At 33.6% G+C, this 14,626-nt stretch overlaps 5 protein-coding genes across 5 annotated transcripts; 4 read left to right on the forward strand and 1 right to left on the reverse strand.

The window, feature by feature from the left end:
• Positions 1–248: 248 nt before the first annotated feature.
• Positions 249–4,323, forward strand: Tsp_03778 (conserved hypothetical protein). Its single transcript, XM_003374534.1, has 14 exons — positions 249–422; positions 491–592; positions 770–883; positions 965–1,197; positions 1,565–1,740; positions 1,799–1,949; positions 2,071–2,304; positions 2,638–2,836; positions 2,888–2,988; positions 3,075–3,216; positions 3,272–3,420; positions 3,606–3,729; positions 3,958–4,058; positions 4,122–4,323. Exons 1-14 carry the CDS (start codon positions 249–251, stop codon positions 4,321–4,323), a joined length of 2,202 nt encoding a protein of 733 aa, XP_003374582.1.
• A 950-nt stretch (positions 4,324–5,273) lies between these two features.
• Positions 5,274–6,761, reverse strand: Tsp_03779 (carbonate dehydratase). Its single transcript, XM_003374535.1, has 7 exons — positions 6,669–6,761; positions 6,427–6,556; positions 6,130–6,239; positions 5,845–6,069; positions 5,682–5,758; positions 5,499–5,571; positions 5,274–5,360 (listed from the first exon to the last, which is right to left on the reverse strand). The coding sequence occupies exons 1-7, from the start codon at positions 6,759–6,761 to the stop codon at positions 5,274–5,276; spliced, it is 795 nt and encodes a 264-aa protein (XP_003374583.1).
• Positions 6,762–7,994: 1,233 nt separating this feature from the next.
• Positions 7,995–9,313, forward strand: Tsp_03780 (formin-binding protein 1). Its single transcript, XM_003374536.1, has 3 exons — positions 7,995–8,018; positions 8,796–8,911; positions 9,286–9,313. The coding sequence occupies exons 1-3, from the start codon at positions 7,995–7,997 to the stop codon at positions 9,311–9,313; spliced, it is 168 nt and encodes a 55-aa protein (XP_003374584.1).
• Positions 9,314–9,408: 95 nt separating this feature from the next.
• On the forward strand, positions 9,409–10,026 carry Tsp_03781 (putative ATP-dependent Clp protease proteolytic subunit 1). Its single transcript, XM_003374537.1, has 4 exons — positions 9,409–9,457; positions 9,625–9,749; positions 9,797–9,938; positions 9,983–10,026. The coding sequence occupies exons 1-4, from the start codon at positions 9,409–9,411 to the stop codon at positions 10,024–10,026; spliced, it is 360 nt and encodes a 119-aa protein (XP_003374585.1).
• A 1,140-nt stretch (positions 10,027–11,166) lies between these two features.
• On the forward strand, positions 11,167–13,980 carry Tsp_03782 (putative SH3 domain protein). The gene is made up of 8 exons (XM_003374538.1): positions 11,167–11,304; positions 11,705–11,767; positions 11,827–12,060; positions 12,138–12,524; positions 12,989–13,101; positions 13,176–13,478; positions 13,554–13,696; positions 13,811–13,980. Exons 1-8 carry the CDS (start codon positions 11,167–11,169, stop codon positions 13,978–13,980), a joined length of 1,551 nt encoding a protein of 516 aa, XP_003374586.1.
• The last annotated feature ends 646 nt before the right edge of the window (positions 13,981–14,626 follow it).

The following is a 14,626-nucleotide window of genomic DNA, read 5'->3' on the forward strand; positions in this document are numbered from 1 at the left end:
TAAGTTTTAGAGAATATACATGTATGTCTGTGTTTGCGTGTGCATTGTATATACACATATAATAGTCTAGTAAATTTCAAAGAATTTGTAGAAGCAATAAATTTTAAAATAAATATTACTATTTATTTTTTAATGATTTTATTGTTATGCATAAATTTTTATTTTACTGTTAATAAAATATATATAAATAAAGTACGATGATAACTTATTAACATTTTGTGTATGAGTGTATGATTTCAGGTAGGATAATGTTCAGTCGACTTTTTTCATCCGTCCGTGATTTTTATAATGGTATTAACTCAGCTACGTTAACCGGTGCTATAGATGTTGTTGTTGTTGAACAACCGAACGGTGAATACATTGGTTCGTCATTTTATGTTCGCTTTGGCAAAATTGGCGTGCTGCAAAGCCGTGCCAAACTGGTAAGCTAATTGATAAGCAAGATGAATGTATATTTGTGGTGTGTTCAAGTGAACTGTTGTTCTTTTAGGTTGATATTATGATCAATGATCAACCAGTGGATATTTGCATGAGACTGAGTAGTACCGGTGAAGCATTTTTTGTAGAATCTATTACAGAAGCTGATGTTGAGGTACGTAGGTACATTTTCAAAAATATAAATATAAAAAAAATTAATTTTTTAAAGATTCCCTTGGATTTGGCTACCACACCATTGAATCAGCTGAATGCTGCAGAATCGAATTCAGACATTGCTGCGCATAGAAAACAACGTGCCGCTTCTTGTTCGTCAACGTTCGACAGATTTCAGCAATTATCTGAGCAGAATCAACGAAAGATCAAGATTGTCACAGACGATTCTAATAAAACCAACAAAAATCATGATATTTCAGTTGCTGACACTTCTGCTTTGCGACGTTGTAAGGTTTGGCAAGATGGTTAATATTGAATATTCCTTTTGTTTACCACATGATATAAAAATATTTGTTTATTGTTTTTCATTTAGAGTGAAGAAGTGATATTGAGGAGGAGAATTAAAATCAGACAAAAATTGATTAAAGAGCAACGCAAATGGCTAGATTTTGAAGCTGTTTCTCATACTTTAAGTTTTCCGTCGAGTTCTGCTGTTTCAGTCAGCAAACGTTTGAAAAGAAGCAAGTTATCCAACAGCTATCCAGGAGCTAAAAGAAAAGCTACTGTCAATATGTTTGCAGAGAAGAACATCAGATCTATTGACAAGTATGATTTTTTCTTATTATTTATTAATATATACATACATATGTATGTATAACTCTGATTTTCCTCCATTCTGTTGGATGGGGTTCATCCTTTTTTGCTTTCTGTATTTAATTTTTCAAATTGAATTCACTTTCTTTAGAAGCTTGCATTGCAAGAAGAAAAAAAGTAAAAATAAGAGTAAAAGGAAAAAGAATACAGAAAGTGACAGTGAAGAAAAAGACCAGGTTGAGCGCTTGGTCACCGCTGAGGAAGCAACTTCAGAAATGTATGCTAGTGTCGATGAATCATCGGAATGTAGAGATATATGGTGAAGATTTTATTGATTGATTGATTTATTATTTGTTCATTTATTGAAATTATTTTATAGGTCATCCTACTCATTGCACAAACTCGATGAGAATTTGATTGTTGAAGATGAGATGGCAAATATTGAACGGGTTAAAGAAGAAGGTGTTGCACTTGGTAAAGTGTTGAACGATGCCAGTGATTGGAAATATGCCCGCCATTTTGTGAGACAAAATTCTCACAATAAAGAAGATGCCCGTAAAATTGACTTGCAACGTCGGTTGATAAATATTGCTAGATTTTGATATTATTTTAGCAGAATCTAGATTATGGAAGCATTGGTTTTTTGCAAGTTTTACTCGCAGATCTCATTTAACAACTAAAAAGAAGAATGTACAAGATGAAATTTATTTGCAAGAATTGGAAGGAATGAATCTGACAGTATCTGAGCGTAACGTGTGCGAAAGGTGAACTTTATTTAAACAAAACTATAATATGGATTGCTTAAACTTAAGTATACGTGTATATATTTAAAAAATGAAATATACACATGAAGTTTAAAAGGCTTTATTTTTTTCAAAATTGCAGTGAAAAACGCGTGCTTGTTGGTGATCAAGCTGAAAAATTGGAGGAAACTAATGAAAAAATGAATAATAATAATGAAAGAATTATTATGGAAACCGAAGAAATTGTAGAAAAGTCAACTTTGATTTTGCATGACGGTAAAGAAGAGGCTGGATGTAATGGCATAATGGACGCCTGCACAGTAGTCACCGAAGTCGAACAACTTGCAGGCATTGAAAAAGGCAGCGATTCGATTAAGTAATATCAATTATTTATACATTTTTATGTGGAATTTATTTATTTATTTTAATATTTTTTATCTGTATTAGAAGTATACCTGAATTGAAATGTGCACTTTCTTTATGTGGAAATCTTGTTTTGGAAAACAATTATGAAAATATAACTGAAGAACAGTTTAAATCTCACCTTCTTACACTTGAGCAAGTAAATGAAAATCCTTCACTTATGTTTAGCCATAATTTAGTTGTTCAAGTTAATGACAAGTAAGTCATTGTTTGTATAATTATTTTTGCTTTGGAAATGATATGAAATGGAATAGTAGTTTATTTGAGTTAGACATTAATGTTTCAGATATTATCCGAGTAAAGCTGGTCTGGCAAATATTGCTGCTATATCTGTATTTGGGCGTTCACTGTCAGATGCAGCCAGTGCATCATTGATGCAATTAGATTCAGCTGACAAGCTTCCAGAAGCTGAACGCAAAGAACGCTCTTCAAGTGGTCGCATGACTTCATGGTTTTCTTGGCGCAGATCTTCAAATGCTCCTCATGTGATAAAAATTTTCTTTTATAATAAGTTTTCAATTTAAGTTTTTATTCAGGAAGCAAGAGCACAATGTCAGAACCAAACTTTTAATGACGTTAAGGACGTGGCTCCTGATAATGAGGAATCATTATTAAGGCTTTTACAAAGTTCACCATGGTATGTAATTTATTGATGAATTCATTTTTAAAATGGATCGTTTTTTTTGGAAATTCCTCTTTTTTCGACAAAAAATACACTTTTAGTGCTTCTGAAGATTTGAATTTTAATCATCGTGAAGCTTTGAGTGATAGCGAAATTGTAGAATCTGCCGAGGAACGAGAAGCTCGCTTGACACCTACTGGCACTCGGTATCAACGATCTTTGAGATTAACTTCAGAACAGTTGGTATAATTTAGCACAATTGAATTAATATTTCATTTCGAAAAGTTTTTTTTTCTAGAAATCTCTGCCACTGAAACCGGGGACAAACAAAGCCAGGTTTTCCGTTACGACAAAGTATCAAGGAACATGCATTTGTGAATGCTACATTTTTGTATGGAAATGGGATGACAAAGTGGTTGTTTCAGATATTGATGGAACCATCACAAAGTATATATGTTATTGCGTACTGAAAATTTTTAAATTATTTATTAAATAAGCATATAATTTTTGTTTTAGATCAGATGTACTTGGGCAGATTTTGCCGATTATGGGTGGTCAATGGGCGCAGTCTGGCGTGGCGCAGTTGTTTACCCGTATTGTTGATAACAATTATCGTATACTGTATTTATCAGCCAGAGCAATTGGTCAAAGTACATGGACGAAAAATTATTTAAATTCCGTCGTGCAGGATCGATTATATTTACCGGACGGTCCGTTACTTTTATCACCAACATCTTTGATTTCAGCACTGCATCGGTATGCAATGAAACAAGTTGCTGTTTGTTTCATAAAATTTAAAGCAGAAGTTATAATGCAGAGAAATTATTGAAAAAAAGCCAGAAGTATTTAAAACGAGCTGTTTGATGGAAATTCGGGCATTATTTCCAGCATTTGCGGATCCATTTTATGCTGGTTTTGGAAATAAGCTAAATGTAAAATACTCTTTTTATCTATTTGCATTTATTTATCGAACATACCATTTAGGATATTATTGCATACAAAGCTGCTGGTATACCTGTTCATCGCATGTATTGCATCGATCACAGAGGAGTAATTAAATCAGCGGTGAAATCGTTAAATTTATCGTAAGCCGTAAATTTTATTTTGTTCTGTATTTTTCTGAATTTTTTTTGATTTTTGAAATTCAGATATCCACACATGACCGATTTGGTTGATTACATTTTTCCTCCCTTGAATCGTACGGTGAACGAGCCAGTTTTACAATCCGACTTTCCTTCGCCTCTTTTATATGCAGATTACAACTATTGGAAGCTGAAACCATACGAACTGGATGCTGAGGAAAAAGAACGATATCAGTTGGCTCGAACCAATCTTAGCAAGAAAACATGAATCTTCTTGAGAATCCTTGTTTTATACAGAAAATTTTGTCGTTGTTTCAATTCCTGTGAAACTAGCTTTACCACTACTGTTTTTTGTCATTTTCATGCCCACTGTTTTCTGCCATTGTTGTATCCGGCGTTTCTTATTCCTAGTTTTGAAGATTTTACTTTCTATCCTGACTACATGATGGTGATGAATTATTACGTTTTCAGAAAATAAATAAGTAAAGTTTAATGTTATTTATATTGTTTATTTATAATATGTTTTTTAATGTTGTTATTGCTAATTTTACAATTTATATCCAACAGTTTTCGGTAGGATAAATAGGTATGAACTTCAAAGAGGAAATAATGTCAAGGAAATGCAGGAAATATGCTGAAAAATACCTTGTTGAAAATATTTCGACTTTTTCATAGCTATAAGTATTTTTAGGCGACACAAATATCACATGTGCTACACACATATGCTCTTTACAGATTTATTATATTATTTATACGTGGATTAATTGTTTATACTTGATTATCATATTGTATAGTATGCAATAGTTTAGAACAAATATGGTACGTTTTCAGATTAATTTCTTTTTAATTTTTGTATTTATAAAAGAATTTCATTTTTTAATGTTAAATAATTATGATTTTAGAGCTCTGTTGCAATTTTAGCTGGCCTCGGTATCGCTACGGCGGGTATATTAGGCCGTTTGGCTGTGAGATATGGAAAGCAAATGTCATCCAGATTAAAAAATCAATTGGATGCAATCCCTGGGGGAACGGTGGGTGTTTTTTTCAGAAAAATGATCATAATGTGAATCTTAACTTAATTTTTTCGTTTAGTTTTCAAAGTATTATCAAGGTGGGTTTGAAAAGAAAATGACTCGACGAGAAGCTTTCCTCATCTTAGGACTAAAGTAAGTGATAAATGTTTTACAATGAATGTTTTATTCTTTGTTTTACACAGCGCTAACGCCAGTAAGGAACGGATTCGGTTAGCCCATAAACGTGTAATGTTATTGAATCACCCTGATAGAGGAGGTTCGCCGTATTTAGCTGCAAAAATCAACGAAGCTAAAGATATGTTAGATAAGGGAACCGCTCGATAAAAAGAATAAATTTTTTTGGAATCTACTGTAATGCACTGTAATGGGATTAAAGTAATTTAAAAGCATTAAGGAACTGTTTTAGAACTGGACACTGTGAAGAATTTTCGTTGGTTATAAGCAGTATGCCATCTTCTACTTTGTGCTTTTCACTTATTAATCTTCAATGAAATATGAAATGGTATCTTTGTTTATATCGACGAATTCTTCATGTTTACGACTGAAATAGTACATCTTCCCTTCAGTGACGTCAAACCAGACTGCGTGCAACTTGGCTAAACCTTCCAGAAGTCGTTTTTGCAGAAAATGATGTGACGCAATGTTTTCTAGTTGCTGCAAACAATGGATCTGAAATTGAATGAATGGATGAAAATAAAATCTCTGAAGTAAAGTGAAGTATATTCATTGCAAGGCGTTTATCATTTGTAAACTACCTGGGAGAGTTTGTCAGCGTTGGTCAGTTTCCCTGATGGGTCAATTTTAGCTGAAAATTGTAAGAATGGGTATTCTGGAATAAACTGAAGTACTTGTTGTCCTTTTATTAAGCAGTTGTATTTTTGTACACTTGGAGAGCCGTGAATTTGCAACCATGACTTTAATGGTTCATCTGGCTTCCATTCTGCATCACGCTGTTCCATTGAATGAAGTAGATTCATAGCCTGAAATGAAATTCATTACTGAATTTGCATTTTTCTATTTGCAAGCGTTTCTCTACAAACACTGCAATCCGAGTGACCGCATACAACAATATCTTTAACATTTTTCATTAAGCACGCCAGTTCTATGGATGCTAGTGCGCTCAAACCGGCAGCATTTTGTTGTAACTTTGCTGAAAATTGTTTTTAGAAAGAAAATTGTAATATAACTATGAGCAAGATGAATTATTTGACAAGCAAAGCAAGTGCAAGATTCGAATGCCACAACAATCTAACAGCTTATTGAATTTTCAAAAGACAGCTTGATCTGCAACCAAAGCGAGCTTCTTTCCAAACTAATAAACAGCATTTAAAAAATACTACCACATGTATATGTGCAAGGAATCATATTTCCAGGATTTTTAACCATGTATGCGTCTCCTATGTCTAGCTGCATGACACGCGATGTGATTAAACGAGCGTCAACGCAGGAAAACAAAATAGTGACGGGCTAAAAGTGAAATAGCTTAATTTTATTGTTAAACAAGCACTAGACATGTTTTTCATAAAATTTTGTAGAAGTAATTAGCAAAAATAAGCCATTTTATCATGAAAGAACTTACGTGAAAGTCTTCTTTTACTTGTCTTAGTCTTTTCAAAACTTGTGAACGGGCAGTCTCTCTATATTTTACCACTCCGTTTAATAATTTACGCATTTTAGTAAAAAAATAATTACTCAGTTCAATATAAATGAAAAATATTTTTGGTAAATTTACATATAAATATAATGCACCATGATTATCACAAATTTACAGTAAGTTTTTCTAAATGCCTCATGTGAAGAAGTAAATGATTAAGATTATTGAACTGCAATATTTATCATGCAGTTTTACTGTTTTTCTTGTAAAACCCCATTTCTTACTGTATATACATGAACTATATTTAGAAAGTTTTCAAAAGTGGGTTGGTTCATGATTACTATGTTATTATACGTCTTTTGTTATCATATTGAATAGCTTTTGTTCATTTGTATTATTATTTGATGTATTTATACAGTTTTAATCTCGAAGTTAATGAAGTAACTTTTTAGTTTCATCAAAAGCTTTTCAGAAAATTATAGTATAATTAAAACCGAATGATAATTATCAGAAAACTGTAATTATTGAACCGAAATGGTGCTAAAATAAAAAAAAACAGAAACTGTTAATGTATAGTGTAATATTTTTATGTTAGAAACATTATTTTTCTATAAAAACGTTAAAAATTTTGTCACATTGGCAGCACTGATGGAAATGAATGAGCTGAAAGAATGGTTATGCATATAACCGAATATGTAATGAATTATTTAATTGACTGCGTTGCTATTGGTAATTTTGTTGAGTATTCAATTTGTTTTGTTATTCTAAATTCTATCAAATTGTTGATATTTAAATTTCATTGTTAGTAATCAGTAATTATGACGTGTTGTTTACTATCTGCTGCGTATAGCATTGTATATGTTCAGCAGCTGGGATTCTTCCATGCTTATGTATTTTATGAACATTTGAATAATCTAAATAATAAAAATTTTGCAGAATAATTGTGAAAGATTGAAAACTATAAAAACTTCTACTGAAATGTAACATTCATTTCTTTGTTTTTTCAAAAAAATCATTGAATTTAAAGAATTACACAATAATTTAAAGTGTTATTTTTGTTTATAATATTGGTAAATAATTCTAAATTGTTTTCAAGTTGATTCTTTTTAGCAGATTTGAAAAATAATTTGAAACTTTGATTGACTGAACACTGAATAGTAGAAAATTGAACATGACAATCATTTTAGTGTCAACCGTACCCGCATGCTTCATCGATTTTGCACTATGAAAAAAAACGTTCTATTCACTACGGTTGTGCAATGCGAATATAATCTGTAATTTATACAGTTCGATGTTCACAGTTTTAACGTGATGAGCTGGGGAAAGGAACTTTGGGTAAGTGGTTATGCTGTTGCCGCGTTGTTTGTTTTTTTTAAATAATTAAAATTGATGTCGATGAGCAACTGAAATAGCTAGTTGGGATGTTGAGTTGAGATTGGCGACACCTTTTTGAAATCCAGTCTGTAAGATGTTGAGTGGAAAAGAACGCGCGTGTGAAGTGGCTTTCTGCTTGTCAGTGCTGAGAGCGTTAAACGATGGAAGCTGTTTAGTGGAACGAGAAGCTTCAACATTACTGACCTAGCTCGGACTGCACTTGGCGCATCTCGATTGACACTACTTGTCCGTAAAATGACCCTAGCTGCCGTCGTTTTTACCTTCCACTGCTTTACAACACTGAACACTCGCAAGAGAATTATTATTTACAAGCTGCGAAATTAGAACATTTGCTCAGCCTTCAGCAGAGAACACGCATCAGAGCTCAGTATGGAAGAAGCTTGGCTCGGAGCAGCGTGGGAGGGCTTTCATTGTTTGACCGGCAGCGATAGCCACTGACCAATTGCTCATTTTTCCTTCTGTCCGTTTGCTTGAATAGTGCGCGGCTGCTGATTTTTCTTTCAATGGCAACGCTAAGCTTGATTTGCATGCAGCCGTTTAAAGCGGCCAAAGGTGCTTTAAATCAATTGCCTCTTGTGCAAAATCATTTGGATTTTTACGTTATGGTAAAAAAAATTTCCACACTATAAGTGTTGATAAATTTGATTTGTTGAAGCTTATAAACAAAACAGAAAAAGCGAAGTATATAATTCAAATTCACACGCATTGCATGTTTAGGATCAAACGAACAGTATTTCGGCTCATACATTAAAAGGCATTGAATTTCTCGAACGTTATGCCGCTTTCATCAAGGACCGATGTTCAGTGGAATTGCAATACGCATCAAGTTTACGGTATGTAGTTTATTTCAAAAAAAATTTTGTTTGTTTGTTTTTTTAAATTTTATCATAATGTGACAACAGAATTTTGTTTGTCAGTTTTGTTATCGTTGTGGTGAGCAAAGTGGAAAATTAGCTTTTGTTATCTGTCTGCCTTGGCCAAAAATGTGAGGTCGACTTTTAGCGACCGGTTTGTTCATCATTTAGCCTAGGTGTCAGTGTTTTCCTCGACGAAAGTGTTTTAAAAATCCAGTTTGCTGTTGTATTACAAGCCAGTTGGCGAGTGTCGATCTTATTCGCAGCTTGCAACTGGAATTTCGCAAACGCTGACGTTTGCAAGCTTGGGACAAAAACTTTTTTTTGAATGTAAACAAAAATACGATTTTCAGGTTAGATGTTGGATTGAGAACAGTATGAAGTTTTAATTTTTCTTTTCTTTTTCAATGGACATGTATGTATACTTGTACGCGTGGGTGGTATTTTATTTTTTTTTCTCTGATGAATCATCATTGATGTTTATTGCAACATGGACACTGATGAATAATGATGATGATGATGCTGGTTGATTCTGACACGCGTAGGCTTTTTTGTTCAGAATAAGACGTGCTAGCCAGTTGAGACTGACCTGTGCGTTGGCTTGTTGAGCAAATATTTAGTCTTGTGTGCCAGTGTACTGCATGCAGCAGCAGCAGCAGGATGAGCTGATTGAATTATTTCCACTATAGCAGTAGTTAGTCATTGGGCATTTTTTTTCTCTCCTTTTGCTTATTCTCGTGCCGTCGTGCCAAGAACGACTCGGCTGGCTGGTCCGAGCTGCAAGCAAGTCATTGCCCTTGGTGTATGTGAGCAAGCGGTTAATCATCATTTTTGACGTTATTGTCATTGTTGCATTGAACCAAGTCGATTCGATATTTCTTCTCAAAAGGGGGGATAGTCTCCAACGGGCTAGCAACTCAACAAGCCCTTCAGCTTATTGCCTGCTTAGCTGGCTGGCTGATTGAAAATGAAGCATTTAAATCAGGCTCGAGGTTAAAGAGAGGAGGTTAGTGATGAAGCATTTTTGGCTTCATTTGACAACATTTTCAGGTCGTTTTCTGCAGGCGCAATGTAACTGTCAAGATGGATATTGAATTTTTCCCGCCGTGCGTATTGGCTTAATTATAATGGAAAAAGCGGTCAGCATCGATCTGTATGTCTGTGTCAGCGTTGATTTTCAACAACGTTGACGACCCAAGCAGGAAAATTGACAACCAAGCCATTTTGCGCGTTCAAGGCGATCAGTTTTCCAATTCAAGCCGGGCTAATTTTGAAAATTAAAATTAAATCCCACCATTTGCAGGAGAAAATTGAGTAAAAATTTTTCAACAATTTTCCACATTCTTTTCCACTTTTTGAATAATAAATAACATTTGTCAGCTTTGAATTGCGTCAGCTGTGTGAAGTTGTTGTGCACAGATTGAGGAGAGGGTGAAGCGTCGTCGTTTGTGTTTGTCTCTCTGCAAGATTTACAACTTGAAATCCAACAAGGGATGCAGGATAAAATGCAGTCTTTTTGCATATTGGAGGCAGCTGTTCATTTTGTCAGTTGTTGACCAGCTTCGCTTTTTAATTATCTTTATTATTGACATTTTGACAAACATTTGTCCCATATTTTATGAAACAGTTAAAACACTGCGATTGTTGTTGTCATCGATTCGCTATTTATTTATTCATTTAATTTATTAATAACTTTTTCTGCTACACAGCGGTTTTTATTACATACGGCTGAACAGATGGACACGTGCGCTATTATAATTTTTTCTTTATATTTTATTTTACTTTTTTTTGAACATCTTTCAAAAAATAGTAGCATTTTATTAATTGAAAAATAAATTAATTGGACTCATAATTGAAAAATGAAATATAATAGCGGTAGTTTAGGATAATGATTGTGGAAATATGATGCCAGTAATGGTGATTAGAAAAAATAATATGAAAACAAATATTCTATTACAATCTAAATCATGATTAAGCTGAGTGGGATATTTAAATCATTTTTCAAGGAACATTTGTTATTCAAAAACAGTTTTTTTAATAGAAAAGTTTTGTTAATTTATTATGTGTATATGTATATGTATATATAGTTTTGGTGTACATTATTTTTTTTCTGTTCAGTGGTTTGGCAAAGAAGCATCAAATTAAAAAGAAAGAAAACGATGAAATGTAAGATTGAAGTAGAATAAAAATTTTCAGTTGAAAATATTTTCATTATATTTTCAAGGTATTCATATATGAATGCGTTCAGTGAAATTTTGAACGAGCTCAGCGATATGGCGGGTCAGCATGAAGTGGTGGCTGACGCTTTGCAAGAAAGAATTATAGGTGAAATTGGGAAATTAGTCAAAGAGTACAAAGAGCAAAGAAAAAAAGTATGAGCCAGTTTTTATTGTTCAATATTATGCATTTATTTTATATGTACCAACTTGTACAATTGGTACTTTGTCAAGTGGTAGACTTTGTTATTGTTGTAACCGCTCTACTACAAGTGTGATAAAATTGTAATTCTCTCTCTGAAAGAAATTTTCTAGTTCCTGAAAAAAGGAACTAATATTAAATTATTTTTGAAATATAATTTTTAACATGTTGCTTAAGATAATTTTACGTGTAAATGATATACATTCATTGATAACATTTTATAACATTTATTGCAACTTCTTTTAATTAGTTTTTCTACGTATTGCTTTGTAAGAACCATCTTAATATTAATAACAGTGTTTAATATCAGTATAAATAGTATAGATTATTTTAATTTTTTTTCAATATTTTCAGCATCTTGCGGAAATTGACAAATTAGAGCAAAATCGGGTAGCTTCAGTGGAAGCGATGAAAAAAGTATATTTGTTTCAGTGAGAGAATTTATTCAAATTGTAAATTATGAAATTATTGCTCAGACTTATAAAGAATATGCCAAAGCTCATGATGAAGCAGTGTCCGCTAGAAAGAAGTATGAAAAGGCTGAAGTTGACTTGCAACTGAGCCGAGCTGAAGTGGCCAAGGCGAAATTGAATTCAATATCCAAAAGTCAACAGGCAAATGATGCGAAAAGCACTTACGCTTTGGAGTTGAGTAAAACTAACGAAAGTCAACATCAATTCTACACGGAGCTGTTGCCATCTGTACTTGAGGTAATTGTTTTATTTTTCTAAAAATATATGCAGTTGATCTTATATTAAATATTGTGTGATTTTTGTATTTTTTTAAGAAGTTGCGAGAAATGGACGAGGATAGAATTTTAAAAATTCAGCATCTCTTCCAAAGTTGTGTAGAGGTGGAAAAATCGACTCTGCCAATTATTTTGCGCTGTCTGGATGGCATGCTTAAAGAGGTGGACAAGATCAGCTCTGCGGCTGATTCGCAGTTGGTGATTGAACGATATCGGTCAGGTTATGGTCTCCCGGAAGATTTCGGCTTTTTGGATCTCGGCCCGGAAACGGCCACCTCAAATGGTGCCGCAGCAGATGATTTGGCCAATGGACATGAACCAGACGAAGGTGCAGACGGAATGCCTAAACCCGACTTTAAACAGCTCAATCGTGCTTATTCTGGAAGAAAGAAAGGTGGCACTTTGCGGAAACTTTTCGGGCACAAGGTAAATTTTTATCAGTTGAAAATTAAAATTCATTATTTTTTTATTTTACAATGAAAGTCTATTTTCACATTATAATTAAGGTGTAATTTTTTTTACTTTTGTACTGTAGACTTTTACTCAAATATGTAATAATAGGAATAGTGAAGTTCTGTTTGAAAATAATTACATTTGTTGGCATGGGACGTTCGACATGCAATTATGCAATTATGTCCAGGGTGAATTTTTGTGCTTATTTGTGTTTTACAACTATTTTTTTGAATATTATGTATGCATTTATTATTTGAGGTAATTTTGAGTAATGCAATTTGCTGGGTTTTATTGTCGTGAGTTTTGGTGTATATTTGTAGTTAAAATATAATTTTGCACTGTTTATTTTATTGAAATTGCAAAATGTCATTTGAGATCAATTCAAAAATGCTTTTTCTTTTTTATAATCTAATTTTTGAAAACAAAAATTGTTGTAGTGGTCTGAAGATAAGAAAGATTTCAACGAGTTGCCACCATCACAGCAGTGCAAACGTATTCAGGCGAAATTGCGCGAATGTGAAAGAGTGATAGAGAAAAAGCATTCTGAAAAGTATCAGCTTGAATGAAGATTCTGTTTATGGTTCATTATCTGAACTGTAATTGAGCAAAAATGAATCATTTTAGGCAGGGTTTGTTGAAAATGATTACACTATACACGGAGAAACCTCAGTATGGTAATTTGGCATCTGTTGAAGTTGAATTATCGAGATGTGACAGTGAGATTAATTTGGCCATGGAAGAGCTTCACAGGTTGAAAAGTCTTCTCAGTGAAGCCAGTTCTCGACTCAACGTGCCAATTAATGCTGCTGTTGGTATACCGGTGGTGCCATCGGTAAGGCCGCTCAAGAGGAGCAGTGTCAGCGATGATTCATTGTCGCACAATTCTGACATAAGTCAGCGGAATAGTTCTAGTCAAGATATAAATTCGTGAGTGAATTTAATTTTGTTATTGTTGTTGTTGGACGACTTGTAGATGCACGCTTTTTCTTTGGCTTTTTTTAGGTTCACCAATGTGACTTCAGAAGGTAGCTTACCACACGTCGATTCAGACAGTTGCGAATCGGCCAACAATAATATGTATTACAATCAGGATATGGATAGCGTGATCATTCTCGGAAAAGCAGTGGCTCTGTACGATTTTGATGGTAAGAGTTGTGTGTATGTGTGCAATTTGTGACATGAAATTGTCTGATTTTGAATTGCCTCATTGAAACCGTCATTGATAATTGCAATTTTGTTTACAATGCTGCATCATATAGGTACTACTGAAGGCACAACATCGGTGCATGAAAATGAGCAGTTGCTTGTTTTGGAAATTGATACCGGCGACGGGTGGACCAAAATTAGAAAAGTGAACAGCACAACATCAGAATCGGATGGATTTGTGCCGACCTCTTATTTAAGTCTTGATTTATATCCAGAAGTGTAGCTTTTTGTAATTAAAATGAACAAAAAGAAGAAGAAAAGTAACTTGCGCCCGGTTATAAAAAGCTGACTTCCTCTGTCCACTGTGCAAGCAGAATGAAATCAGCAGAAATGAGGCATTTTGTTCATCTATGACAACTGCCTTGTGCTCACCAGTTATCTTATTTTATTTTTATTCAGTGTGTACTATTTATTCATTTATTTTTTGGTGTGAATGTTTCGTATGTACAGTTTTATTTTTTGTTCGTTTTCTGTGCCAGTCGTTCTTGTAATTTCAGAAAGCAATGCAGCTGCCGTTTTATCTCATTACTTAATAGTTTCTCAGAGTTGTTGCTTTTTGTAAAGGTTGTAAAGTTTTATTATAATCAAGCGAGGAAACGCTTGGATTATTCATTTATTACTTTTATAGTGCGGTGCTTCAACATCATTATACACCAATCGAGTTTTAAGTCTTCCTTTTTTACACAGTTATTGGCAAAAAAACATGATCTCTTCATTGGCCATGTATTCAAAGAAAAAAAAAGAAAAGCTAACCGCGTTTATATGGAGAGCACATGCGAATAGGAAAAAAACACAGGAAGACAACTCCAATAAGCTGTTTTTTACATTCACCTGGGAGGAACAGATGTTCGTTATAACGGGCATGTGTT

This window comes from Trichinella spiralis (genome assembly GCF_000181795.1).
Source record: "Trichinella spiralis strain ISS 195 chromosome Unknown Scfld5, whole genome shotgun sequence".
NCBI classification, from domain to species: Eukaryota; Metazoa; Nematoda; class Enoplea; order Trichinellida; family Trichinellidae; genus Trichinella; species Trichinella spiralis.